Source organism: Macrobrachium rosenbergii, chromosome 6 (genome assembly GCF_040412425.1).
Source record: "Macrobrachium rosenbergii isolate ZJJX-2024 chromosome 6, ASM4041242v1, whole genome shotgun sequence".
NCBI lineage: Eukaryota > Metazoa > Arthropoda > Malacostraca > Decapoda > Palaemonidae > Macrobrachium > Macrobrachium rosenbergii.
This window is the reverse complement of record NC_089746.1, coordinates 14,417,581-14,432,600: the sequence shown is the minus strand read 5'-3', so window position 1 is coordinate 14,432,600 and position 15,020 is coordinate 14,417,581. Positions and strand designations below refer to the sequence as shown.

General features: G+C 34.5%; 1 protein-coding gene across 1 annotated transcript in view; it reads right to left on the bottom strand.

The window, feature by feature from the left end:
* Nucleotides 1–102: 102 nt before the first annotated feature.
* Nucleotides 103–15,020, bottom strand: part of Sec16 (Secretory 16) — a 103,179-nt gene continuing 88,261 nt past the window's right edge. The window contains 6 exon segments of the mRNA XM_067104937.1: nt 103–2,831; nt 7,077–7,148; nt 11,913–12,193; nt 12,402–12,510; nt 12,512–12,544; nt 14,400–14,582. Coding sequence (XP_066961038.1) covers nt 2,670–2,831; nt 7,077–7,148; nt 11,913–12,193; nt 12,402–12,510; nt 12,512–12,544; nt 14,400–14,582 — 840 coding nt within the window. The 3' untranslated portion in view covers nt 103–2,669.

Genomic DNA, 15,020 nt, shown 5'->3' with positions numbered 1-15,020 from the left:
TCACTTCTTATAGTGAGGTATGACTGAACAATAAATATTCTCTCTCCATCAGTATCCCGAAGATATCTTCTTCGAAGCATCAAGGGTTGATAAAATCATCAGTAAAAGGGGGGACCACATATATTTCATTAATATTCCAATATGTACATAAATGTTTTCCTCTACCCCTAGCAAAAGTACATGATTTTTAAAATTTCCAGTCATATTTAGAAGGACTTCACATTCAAAGAACTGTTTTCTAACAAGAATACATACAGACCTTCACAAATAACCAAGAGCAATGCAAGGCAAAAATACGATCTTAATAAAAATGACTTACAGAATACAGTAATGTCAATTTTCAAAGGAAGCATAGGGTAGCAGTCATCAACTGGAAACCTGTTAATCATAGTACTTTTGCTATTATTTATCTCACCATCTCAAAGTAACAAAGATATAAGGATTTACAATAACACATGATAAATAATAATGATACGACTAAGCTACTATACACTGGTAATGAAAAAAACGGGGATAGGCGAGGACCACGGGACATATGAACTGTCCTAGAATCATTTGGAAATGTGCACATTAAATTCTTTTAAGCACATCAACTTAACAAAAATTAAATATTTATCATGTCTCGTATAAGGTACACTGTTTAGTTTTACTTAAAACAAGGAGGATCGATGCTTGTAGTCAAAGTAAACGTTTTTCTTATAAAATTGAATGACTTACTATTTAGTCTTATTATTCTTATAATATCAAGGCCTTTACTCCACATATGCTCTTTCAGCATTACTAATGACCAGTTGCACCTGATGGTAAAAGGAACACGCTGATACTAAAATGCAGTTTATATCGAGTTTAAAGAGATGTACTGAAGGAAATGGTCTCCTTACTACCAATGCTCACCACAGCTTCACTAGTATCCTTGGTAAAGAGATAAAATTCACAGTGAAAGAAAGGCAATTTTGGACCTGAAAATAGCTGAAAATATTTCTTACATCATTATGATATAAACTGAATTTAACCATCTATAACTCTTTTTTTTTCATCAGTTGCCACTGATACACAAGTGGAAAAAATTTTTATATTTCGGAAAATTTGCACTTGCTAAATACAAAGGCTTTCATTAAATAACAATATTCTTTGTATGGAAATAATTCTCGAATACATTTTTCTGATTCTGAAACCAATACTGCATCCCCAGTAAAAAGCACCCAAGCTATAGGAACTTATTAAAATACAATTCAAATTAAACTTCACAGATACAACCTTCAGCAAGACAAGAGCTTGCAAAAAATTAAAGTGTGTTTATAGAAACTTCCCAACAAAATTATATCAAGTAATATATATCAACTTATGACATAATACAAAATATATTCTCATTAGCAAAACTAAATAAAGCATATGTAAATATCCTACTTAAATCATTTACTTTACCATAACATCCCACAGCCATGTCATCTGCTTACTTTAAAAGATTTTATTTTCTGAGTCTGTATCATCAACTTTAACAAAATCAATGGATAGGTCTGCAGTCATTTATATTGTCACAATTTTACGGACACGAGAGAGATGCTTAGTCGTCCTTAATTTTCTTAAATAGCAAAAAAATAGGGAAAAAATTTTTTTTTAAGTGGGGAAATACATGTGAGATGGAACTCCACCACATCAAATGTGGACTTAACTGGCAAAGGTCAGAAATACTGACTTGCCATATTGTGACCAATGTGAAAATTGCACAACTGAAGATATGCACCACTGATGAACTGCAACTTGGTTAATTGTGAGTGTAAAGCATTGTGTTATTTATCTTGCTTACTTTTTTCTTCCTTGCTAACACTTGGAAAATCTGTATGAAACTACCCCATCAACAGGTTTCATACAATTTTTTCTGTAACTCTTTCCTTGAACAATTGCAAAACTAATGTAGTACATATTCAGCTCTTCAATGTGTTGAAACTACATCTGCTTCCTGATCCAACTGTAAAAGTACAGTACACAGAGACATTGCCATTGCAATGAAACACACACTTAGCACCTGAGCTGTCAGGTCTTGCACAGTCTGAAAGCCCTGCATTTGCAACTAACAATTAATATCTGATGATACAAATATCAAACTTTTTAACAGCTTTTGCTCCTGCATATACATAATATAATCTTTTCATTGCAATAATATAATCAACTGTAAAATTCTGAATATATTACATCTTCAGGACTTAAATTAATGCTCTATACACAACATTGCACTGATCTTCCCTTCCCAGAATAAGTAGATAAAATCATAACAGTATATTAATGGCTGGAAATTCTGATGAAAATGAACACAAAACTATTTTCCAATCTTATATTATAAACCACGTACTATTAACATTATTGTGAAAACTAATTACAAAAAAAAAAGTTAATATCCTCCACTATTACTGTATTCACTTGAGACACTGAGCTGCATTCAGGAACAACTGTACATACATCTCACTGGCAGCACTGAAATGGTTAAGATGGTTTTGCACCCCCACCCCCCACCCCATCACAGTGGTGTCATGACCTAAGTGACCCCTTCACTAAAATTAAGATACCTAATAAATATCCTCTAACTTCATATAAAAATCTAGAATCACAGGAAGAAAAAAAAAAGGTAAACCCTGCATTACCAAAGGCTCATATTCACATTAGGGTCTTCTTCATCGTTTCCCTTGGTATAATCTCTTTCCCGGGCCTACTCTTTTCGTCTGTGCTGGGTTGGATGAAGCGGTTGGGTTGAACTGAGAAGGATTGAAGAACTGGGGTTGACCTAGAGGAGCCATCATGGGTACTGGTCCCTCAGCACCATCACTAGATGTCCCCTGTTAATAGCAAGAGGATCTCATTATCCAAAGCTGCTCTCTTCTTAATAATTCATTCATAGCAATTATGTCAGTGACTTCAAGAGAAATTGGAATACTCTGAGAAACTATTACAAGATTTCTTCTCAGTGCAATTACAATCCATCATGTAACATTCATCTCTTGAAAGGAGACAACAAAACAGCCCTTAATTCCAAGAGGAACTAATTCAGCATTCAAAATATAGTCAAGATTCTGAAATGAATATGACTGCTGAATATGACACCTCTGGAAAAGGAAATACTATAGAGTAACAAATCAAGACATGCTCCAATGTGAATATAAATCATTCTAAAATAATGTTTTCACCTCCAATGAACACAAGAAATACTAAGTGAGAAGGTTTATGAGAATACTAAAATATGGTTTGTGAACAGTTAATAGATTACAAGCAATGAAATAAGATCTTTTAAGCAAATACAAAGACTGCTATTAATCATAGTGAAAAAACCTTAGTTAAATAAAACCAAGCACCTACAGGCATTATAAAGATGCTTTTGATTAACTTGATAAAATATGAGCTAGACAAGGATAAAAGCACTATTATAAAGGACACATTTCAATACCAGTCCATTATACAGCAGCTATCTCTCTCTCTCTCTCTCTCTCTCTCTCTCTCTCTCTCTCTCTCTCTCTCTCTATCCATTAGTATAATACCTTCTACAATATCTAGTCCATAAACTTATACCTTTATTAGTACAGTATTGCATTACTGATCATGAGAAAAGCCCATAAACCTTTCCTGATGTTATACTTACAACACAGAAGTCCACACTGCTCTATCCCAAGATACTCAACATGCAAGGATTTGACAATGACTTAAAAACTTCAAAATTAGGGGCAGGCACGCTTTCCAAGAATGGAAGACAGGTATGGTTACAGCTGTTTAGCAAGGATTGTGCATACATAAAAAAAAGGACCATAACAAAACTGGCAAGCAGAATCCTACATTCTGAGTGTATATCAATGTCACCTTAAAAGTATACTGAAAGATGCTGTCCAATACTATTTTCAATCAAAGAAGAATAAAATACAAAATTGTCCAGAGTTTACCTTTGGAAAACTGTTATTACTTGTAAAGGTGTCACCAACAATCACTCTTCAAAATAACAGTCAAATATTTACTCTCCATGTACCTCTGCTGCTGATTAAAATTCCTGGGGCAGAGCACCAGCACCAAAATACCCTTCTTATTATTCACACGCCAGTGCAGTACTTTCTAACATAAGTTGCTGATTAAATATGTTTGCTTAATACTTCATATAAAAATTTTTTCATATAGGGGTTTTTGATGCTGATGTTACTTCAAAATGCTATATTCTTATGTAATGCTCCCAATACATAAACAGTCTCTAGTTTCTGTCTTCCATTTATTTATGCTGTATAATGTACTATATATCCCAGATTCTGCCAGCATTTCAATGTACAGTACATTAATTTTCTTCTCTATGCAGTATTCTTTTCACATAACATTCTATTTCTGGTCAACAGCCTTTGCTGTTTACAATTAATTTAATCATATAAGTATAGTGATATCAAATTTGTTGTCATTCTGTAGTTCTTGGGGATTTCCTACTCCTATCCTCACTCAGAGTCTCACCCATGATGCAAATGGGTCTGGACATTTTTGTTACAAAACAATATTTATTGGAAAAAGAGTAAAAGATCTAAAGACACCTCTCTTTAGGTACCTGTTCACCACAGTCTGTCTGGACCCAAAGTTAGCAGGTTATTGTAAAGACTTAGACCCAGCTTACCCAAAGCTAGCAGGTTACTGCAAACACAATGTAAGAGTTTACAAGATAGCATTTCTGAGGATTATTTTTCACCATGCCACACCCTCCTAAAGTAGGCAAGCACATCTCAAGAGGTAAGTTAGTTATGTCAAGAGGATACAGCAAAGAAAAAATAATTCATATTGGAAGAAAAACTAAAACACAAAAATTGTGGAAGTATAAGGCCTTAACGTGACTTGTTCCCAAATCTGTGGATACTACAATATCAATCTTATTCTGCTAGAGCCATTAGTACACAAAGAATTGCCATTTGAAATTTTTACTATTTTCAAATAAAAATGCTAAAATAAAATTTTTAATTATATATTTGTATGGCTGATACTGATGCATATTATGTCCTATATAAATATTATACACATATCTCAAAGATTTTTCCCATTAAGTTGGATGACTATCTTCGGGATAATGAGAGATTCTGGTAATCCTGCAATTGAGAAAATTGTCTGAGAAATAAAGCTCAATTGTTAGCACTGCTGCAAAAGCATGAAAAGTGAAGTACAGTACGTGATTGTAGGGTGCCTGGAGATCCAGGCAGTGGTTTGTGGTGAAACAAATAGATCTAATAATGCTAATGAAACAATAACAAAGACAGCTTTCCCTAACATATACTGTATTCCTTTGGTCATTTTGACCCCATTTGAGTAACAATTACAATTACAAAACTACTTTATTGATTGACTACCCTAACGTTAATTCAGTTTTTGTCTTCCCACAAATAACTAATTTATTTTCATCATTCACTGGCATTCAACCACTAAATAACAAACAAAACTTTCAGAGGTCTACCTGAATTGCAAAATATAAATGGTTCAGTGCATTTATTCATACCATTTTCTGTACTAATGAAATTGCAAGGTGAAAGGCTCAACATGTAAAATTATTTGAAAACCAAAAGCATGTCCATGAAAGCCTAATAAACACTGAAACTAGAAGCTTAACATGTAATCAGCATTACATATTGCTAATGAAAGACATGAGTGACACCCACATAACTTAGGAGCTACTGTCTGTTACTGTAACAATGCCAACAGTACCCAAATGCTGGACAGCATAAGACTAAAACGGGCCGTAGACATTCAACACCTTAAAATTAGACTTTAAATAAAATGACTCATAGCAAGACATACAAACCATCACCTTAACTACAGGTAATATAAACCAGGCATACTGCTGTATTTTCTTGATATGCTCTTCAAGCAGTGTGCAGAAATGAGTGTCATCTACAAAGAAATGAGCACACAAGCATTACAAAATATGTCAGTAAGCTGTTGGCCTGTACTTTAACATCTAATATTAAAAGAAACCCAAACACAAGCCAAAAAACACTGCATAAAATAACCCCAAAACCAAGCGAAATTGGACAAAAGGCCCAAACCATATTGTGAGACATTGGACTTAAAAGCTTTTGTAAATAAAGGATGGTGCAAAGGTAAAGGTCCTTCTCAGCTAATGGATTACAATTCAGGAAATATATCAGTGACCAAAAAAGGATGAGGTTTAGCAAATATGTTACTATTTCAGTGGTACCTCCACAAAACAAGAAACTGAAAAAGGGCATGGATTTTTTTTTAAGGTTTCACATCAAGTATGTGATGCTCACTAGAAATGGAATTTAAAATGTAAACTTTTACAAAATTATTTAAATAGCCTCAAGTTATACTCTTTACTCTAAAATTCTCTGGCAAAAATATTGTATTTACATAGTGGGATTCCAATAAACTACACTCTCACACATACATTAAACATAAGCACATTGGTCAACCAACTTCAACAACAACATATAAGCCTTGCTTGGAAACAACTCCTCTTGAATAGCATTGCCATTTTGCCATTTTTCAGTCAGCACTAGTATACCACATTGTATCACAAAAATCTTGAAATCATCTCTGATTTTCACCACTCAAGCTGAATGGTAGAGGCAATCGCTGCTCTGTCACCTGGTAATTTCATGTTTCACAATCATTCACTACAAACTTGAGACGCATGATTTTGCAAAAATAACTTCAACGGTTTAACAAAAGTTGCAATTAAAACACTCAAGCATGTGTGTCACACTGTGCTCAAACACACTTCCAACAGATAATAACAGCATTCAAATACAAAGCAATCTAGCTAGATAATCTCCAATCAACAACGAAGGGTAAAAAAATAAAAAATTTCCAATAATATTGCAAAAGTACCTGTACAAAATACAGAATGCTCAACTGGAGTTGCAGGAAAATTTTCATTAGGAAAACACCGTGCAGCAATGCAGTATACTTTACAGAGATATGGACAATGAACATCACATAATTGTGTGCGCAAATCACGGGAAATAAATCCAAAATCCAACCGCAGTGATCTGAATGACCTTTATCTCTAAAGACACCAAAGAGGTACGAGCTATGCTCTGTTTTTCCTTTGCTATTACCTCTGGATTGGTAGGGGGCCAGTCTTCCTCTAGCTCTATGGAACTTTCAGAAATATATCGCGACCTCCTCATCTAAGGGTTGAACGATATAAAAAGGTTATAAAAAAAAAGACATGCCCTCTCTTTTAAATCTAGGCTTAAAATTCACTCTCTTGCTAAAATGATTCAAGATCATGGGTCTGAATAAAAATAACACAGATCCCTCCAAGTTGTTTTTATTTTTAATCTGGAGGATTCATTAAATACGCTCTGCTTAACTAACATCTAGAACTTATGATTTATACATTTATGTTGACTACATATACAGTAGAAAAAGTCATAATACTGCTCCTTCACAATAAAGAATTCAGTCAAGGAACTCTTTATACACTGACTGTAAACCCATGTTCTTACTCCATAAGTATGGTAACTAAGAAAAAATATAAAAAATATGACAAAGCAAAGAAAAGTTCCATACGGCATGTAAACCAACATAACTAACATATATTAGAGGTCACTCTTACAATTCCTTACCTGACATAGCTGGCCAGCTAGTAATTTTTATATAATTTGACAACTTTTGTAAAGCTATGATTCCTTCAAGATTAGGAATAAAATAAAACATCAAATTGAATAAAATTAAAAGTACAGTATTAAACTACTGGTATACATTGTTAAAAAATTGCTAGTTTTAAAATAAGATTACATACAACTGCAGCTAAGACTTCTACAAAAGGACATCATCAATACTTACAACTACAGGAAAAGCAGTCACAAGTTTAACACTTAATGGAAAAAAAGTGCTAAAGAGACATGCAACTTCATGTTCACTAGCAAAATCTCAAGTATATGCATAATGAAGAGGGGTGCACAATGAGATCTTACGTACATGAAGCAGTCCTTGCACTGAAATCAACTGATATCACTGCTAAAACAACTAAGCTTTTAAAGGAAGTATTAATAGCAGAGTGATTGCACAATGTTCTACCTCGAGTCTAGTAATAGGGTAACCTAATTAAAATGCTTGAGAACACTATTTGCAAACTTTACGCTAATGTACAATGTGTTCATTTACAAAAATGAAATCCTGTTTCAATGCTGAACAGGTACCACCAAGCCCAGGCAAGAATAACAAAAAACCAATAAAAGAAAAAGTGAAGTCTGGCTGTGAAGATGTTACAATTTTGCCTGCTAAAGAGAAAATTATAAGGTTTGCAATGAGAAGCAGGGAGGAATTTCTCAAGCTTGTGATACGGTTTGCATGGTACAGTCTAACATGGCATCCTTCTGCTTATGCACTAAAGTTTACTTAGTCAATCTCTTCCCTTAACCAAAGATCCTTGCAACTACATTACTTTATCTCCATACAAATAAGCAACACTTCTCCCAACTTACTGAAAATCTTTAGCTTAAAAAATATATCATTAAGTTGCTAGTAAGGAAACATAAAAATGAAGTTCACATGGAACAAACAGAGCATCACCATCATCATTGCTGCCTTCAACACTGTGACACAAAAGGGCTTCAACACAAACCCATTAATTACACATGCCTAATTTTCCAGAATTACCAGTCTTCTGCCTAGAAGACAGGAAGGTAGTCTCACCAAAACAATTCCTAGACCTTCAGGTATGTCTTTACTAACAGGCTAACCTTTTGAGATTGCAAGAAATCAACATTCATGGGGATGGCAGGAGGACATTCATAAGATTAACAAGTTTTACAAGAAAAACTTATAGTACACTGTATTTTGTTTCATCACAACCTCAATGATTGTAAGTATGCTTGAATCACTATTCAAGTGTAAGATCCACGATACTGAAGATCACAGTGTTTAAAAAGGTTGTAGGGTCCAATGGAATACATATTTTGCTATTAATTTTTATATCAATTTCAAGTGACTATGCAATCCACTTTATCATGCTACAGTAACAAAAATGTCTAAACTACTACCAGTCACTAATACAGGAATTCTACTACTATTTATCAAGGCTTCCTAAAAATAGCAATTTAATTATTCAAGCACCTTCCCTACTTAACATGGTTTAATTAAATGGGACTGTGGCATAAATTCTAAAACATGTATCTCTGTACTGTTAAAATAATACCTAATCCCCATCAAACTGGGCATATTTAATAAAATGTCAAGACAAAGCATGTTAAAGTAAAATACCAAAGCCCTAACACTGTACCTACTAATGATGGAAACTGGGGCATTTTACAACTGTTCAACTTCTATGCCTACATCAACTTCCACATCTAGCAACTTTGGGAAACCAATCTGAGCAGAACTCAAAACTGAAAGGTAATCGTACCCTATGACTTCATCTGGACTACAATCAGCAATCTCAAAGACTAAGTCTCAGAAATCACTAATGGATCACCAATAAAGCTTTCTGCTTCACTACAATCTTCATACTCATCCTCCTCATCTTCCTCAACATGCAGCTATTCAGATAAGAGAAAATGGGAAAATAAAAAATGCCAAACAATTAAAACCTTGTGTAACATCAGATACTTTTGCTTATAAGTGTGAATTCTGACCTTTTAAATGAAAATGTCTAACAAAAAGCCTTACATAATTACTGTATCAATTACCTTTGCTCCAAGTGAGAATCCTGACCTTTCAAATATACTCGTTTTTATGTATGGCTTGTGAACCGGGTAAAGAAAAATCACATAAATATGGTAGAATACCATTATTTAATGTGACTGCTAAATGAGGACGAACCTTCTCAAAATGGGGATAGCAACAGCCACTCTATACTCATACTGTCATTTAAATACAGAATGTATTATGGAGGGCTTGACTGATGATGTTCTTCCTTGATGTCACACAAAAAGACTTCAACATTTTGAGTTTAGTTACAGAAGCTGGACAGTTAAGTAAGAAGTGACCAAAGGGAACGGATAAAAAGAAATACAGCTGGGGCTGAAAGGTCTCTGTAAAGACCATCTATAGTGAGCCATGCAAGGCAAACTGTAAGCAATATCCCCCTGCAGGGAGTGGACATGTATGTTACATTGCAGGTTTGTGGATTTTAGAAAAAAGTGAAAGCTAAAATTTGGTCCTACACAAAATACACGCACTTGTAATGCACTTAAGGAAAGGAGATTCAGATGTCCACCTGCACAGAGTTGGGAACCATACCTAAGGTCCTTCTCACAGAGCTGGGTATACTATCTTACGATTGGTGGTTTCTGCAAGCTATAAAGGGAAATAAGAGACCACCTGAAAGCCATTAATATTCAGAGCTTAAAATATATCAATATGCACCCTCACATGAGGCTCGGACCACTGAGACAAGGAACTCACTAAAAGAACTCTGACAAAAAAGAATGTCCCTATGTTAGAGACAAAACCATGGTGCAAGAGAAAACTGCAAAATGCAGACGAAAAAATAAATACAAAAATCTACATGCATATACAACCATTAAGAACTGTCAGAATTTCTAAATCAAAAGGGTGTGGACCTTTCCAAGTAAGATTACAACTTCTTAAACTCAGACCATGTTCCAAGACATTGTCATGAAGACTTTCCAAAATTTACAGTAGAGAGGATAAAAGCTGGCCCTGAACCAGTAAGATCTTTGTCCTTGACTGAACAATTACAAACATACAGCAAAGAGCAGATCTGCACTTTTCGTCAACAATATCCTGCGATGATATTGGCAAGGAGTTTGGTAAAAGTAGATTTTCTGTTCCTGAAAAGAATAAAGCTCAGTACTGAAATGCCCAGCTTCCCAAACTCCATAAAACAGCAAACCAGAGCATCAATAACTAAACGACATGTAGCATGTTTTGCATGGAATATATTCCGTGAAACTTGCTACATGAACCAATTCTCTAGTGAGGCCAAACTGACTGGAAGCACTGGGGTCCATTGGACTATCTTCCTTGCTGCATTCCAGCAGTGATTTTACATATGGGTTACTAACCAGAATGTAAACGAGAGACATGAAAAATGTTTACAAATTATTACCTTACATGGTGGCCAACCTATTAAACATGTACTTGTGTACACCACAATACAGGCACATAAACTACAGGTAACAATTATCATGATTATTAGATATTTTAATCAACCCCACCAGAGTCAAAATTCTTAACTCTCATATAGCTGACAAGAGCAGATGTACTACACTAACAAGTGCAGAATTACACACTGATAATATAAAGTACAACACTAAAAAATCTTATTAGTAAGTGCACTATCTTGGGAATCAAGTGCCAAAAAACTAATAATTAACAATCATCAAATACAACCAACAGATAATGGCAACTTCTTTCTAATCACTCCTTGCAACCAACTGAGGAAAGAAACAAAATCACATGACTTCACAGGTTAACTTGTAATAGCAACTGGAGAATCGGCCAAAGATGATGTCAGATGTGTTAGGTGGTGGTTTTAGGGAACTTAAAATCTCTCCTGGCTCCCACAGTCAAGATTTCAAAGGTAGCTTAATAACAGTATAGATTCTCTCCATGTAACAGGAAACATATTTACAATACTAGGTTTTGAAATTGTGTAAGATGAGAAACTTTCATGGTGGAATGTTAAGTGTGCTTACAAAAACTTTTAAATGAGAATAAACTTATAAAACTATCAGGCAAAACTCATCAATACAGTTAACAAGGACATGCTTAACATAATCACTGAAACTCAATGTTAGTAACAGTAGAGGAAAATTGCAATTAATAAAAAATGAAAACATAAAAGATTTACAGAATTCTACAAGAAATCACTTTTTGATTCTGTATTTCATTTCATATGTAATATTCTTAAAATGCAGATGTACTATAGAAGACAAGACGACATGCATGGCAAAACCGAGCTACAATTTCTTTCAACTTACCAAGGAACTATCTGGTAATGAAGTTGGTGGGACTTGAGGTAAAGGCTGCTGTGGTGGTTGTTGCTGCTCCATCTGTTGCATATTTGGGGGCTGTTGAGAACTGTTGCTGCCCTCTGATGCAGGACCAGGGACCATAAATGATGGGGGTGTGGGGGCTCCACTTGGGATTGGCATAGGACCACTGGGCATGGGAGGATTTCCACCCAATGGGTTTAACATTGGATTTGGTCCATTGAGAGGTTGCTTGGACGAATCTTTTTCAGTATTAACATATCTTGATTCTAGAGAGACAAAAGAAAGGCCACTTCAACTAAAAAAAAAATGCTCTTTGATCTAGGATTCACTAAAAGAACAAGGAAACAAGAATTCCTATGCATGTTAAGACCATATCAAATGAAACAGCATAAACATATGTTTAGCAAGTAATGTTTATCAAAATAACTAACATTCAAATTAACATTTCAACGTGTTAAAAATCTGGCTTCTTACTTCTGGGTCCTGCTCTTCCTAGGAACATAGGAGGTGCTCCAGGTCCACCTGTAGCAGATTTTGGAGGTGGTGGAGGGGGGTTGTTTAATTCTTCCTCTCCATCTTTATTTCTCCCATCTTTTCTTTTCTTCATTCCATACAATCTGCAAATATCAAAAGGTAATGTAGCAAACACAGCAACCATTGGATGAAAACTTCATTTGAACTAAATTTACACCTAAATATGTGAAAAAGGAGGTTAACTAAGGAAGGGAATCATAAAGAAAACCTTTCCAGTCGTACTCATAATTCAATAAACCTTACTCATTCCAGAGATATACAAATGCCTCATCAATGAGTAAATGTTGGAACTGAGTCAGACGGGACAGCTACGTAAAGATGATAATTGATTAGATGGGAAATCCACAAAATGCTACTTGGGTCCCAGTAGCATCGCTATGGGGGGGACCAGGGGGGGGGCTTGGACCCCCACTGGCCTACCTAGTTGAAATTCCCTTTGTAGCTAAACTTTAACCCTTTGGTGGTCAAAAGCAGAATTATAAAGGTTTTTAACACACATAATATGTTTGTTCATGATATTCTGATCCAACTTAATGTTACCAACTTATGTATGAAGTGGCTGAAACTATAGTTACAGTTTTGAATTGAATGAAAATGCTTAGAGTTAATTTGAATTTTGAAGAGATTTAGTTAAGTATACCTTAGTTTAAGAGTTAATTAGGGCTCAAAAATATTTTGCTAAGAGATTTTGGACCGAGGTCTATCACCAGAAGTAAATTTCTCTAATCCTTTGGCCAGCCGGACTGAATCGAACGGGCCCAGGAGATTATAGTATGATATTTCGACCCATCCAGTGAAGAACTAATGGGTCATAAGTCTTTTGTGTTACTGATATGCACTATTCTCATATATTTACATGACAAGGATATTTTACTATAATTGAAAATTAAAACTTGATAATAGAAATTAGGCTAGTGTTGAATATAAGGTTGTGAGGAAAATTACATTACAGTATTTGATACATTTGCATACAGTACTAGTTGAAAATTAATTGAAAATTGAGCTCTATAATTTCACATACAGGTTTACTAATCACTAACACTATTATTTTCCTTCATTCACATGGATATACATATCCTTCATTTACATGGATATATACATTCAAGAATAGTATATTTTACTAATTACAGAATTGGTACATCAGTTTTGTGCAATTTTCTTTGGCCCCCAAAAAATATCTTGGCCCCACCTAAACAACCCCCCCAACTCATGGAATGTACATAGTACGAGGAAAACTATCAACTGATACAATTCTCTAAACCACAAGCATTTCAAAATTATGATAGCAAAAACAAAACTAAATACCCTATTAAGATTATAACATAGTATGCAAATAACTATTACTGCTGTTATTGACTCCCTCTAGGTCAGAAATTGTTTTCCAGGCCTCAACAGAGATCTGGAACAAATCTCTGGCAAGCAAAAACATAACCAAGACATTATTGGTCAGTTACTCTTCACTTTATCATCTTTTCACACGTAGCACACCATATGATAGCTGGTGATACCTTTGACTTGGAGCTTTCACTCCCAAAACTAAAAAAAAAACTACAGGGATGATGATATAAGTGTTTGTCTTTTCCAATTATCATTCATGATTTTGTTAAAAGATATCCTACTTAACCATCTTCTGCAAGATATATTTCAGTAGACAAATGCTACCACTACTGCTGATTGCATTGTATAACCACCCACATGTTTTGGACATTTACGTTTCTTGAATAAGCTTTATTTTCTTCTCTTTTTGGATACAAAAATCATATATTGTGGAGGCATGTTTTTCAGTTATGGCTCTTAGGACTGCTCTGTGGTTTCACATATTTCTATCATGGTTGATTGAACATCCTTGACAGATATGCTGAAAGACCTCTGACCATTTGCATAAACCCACTATACATTAGTGAAAATTAAATACTACGGAATAGTCTTCCCACTTACTGAAGGATTTTTATCATCTGGAAGCACTGCTTGCTTAGTATTAGTTTTCCACCTAAATAGGGATCCAATAGACCATCCAGTGCTTTTCTCTTGAGAGGGGTCTGAGTTTTTCTCTTTGTTTTTCTGGCTGTCTTCAGAATTTTCTTTTTCCTTAGAGGTAGGTTCTGCCATATCCTTAGACGTCTGAAATGAAAAAAAGAACAAAAAACCAATGACATATATCAAATTTTTCATTACTTATCTAAACAACCTTTAAAGTTTTCAATTTCATCCAGGTTTTTCACTTTTCTGTATGACCATGTCACCAAGGTAGTGTATTTCCAAAAACATAAAACAAATTATCACACTGGTACTACAGTATACAGTATTACATTCAAATATTAATGCATAAACTTAAGTACAACACCTAGGCATGAATAACTGTACACAGTGCTACAGCATCCATCCAGCATGCCACATTCAAAGCCAAATAAAATATATTATGATGCTAAACTATTCAACAGCCAGCAGCAAGATTTGAGAGCATTTTAAATAAGGAAAATAAAACAAAAATAAAATCAATCTGAATCACAACAAACCAATTACAAAAGTAGGCAACCTAAAATACTCTACTAAAATAAA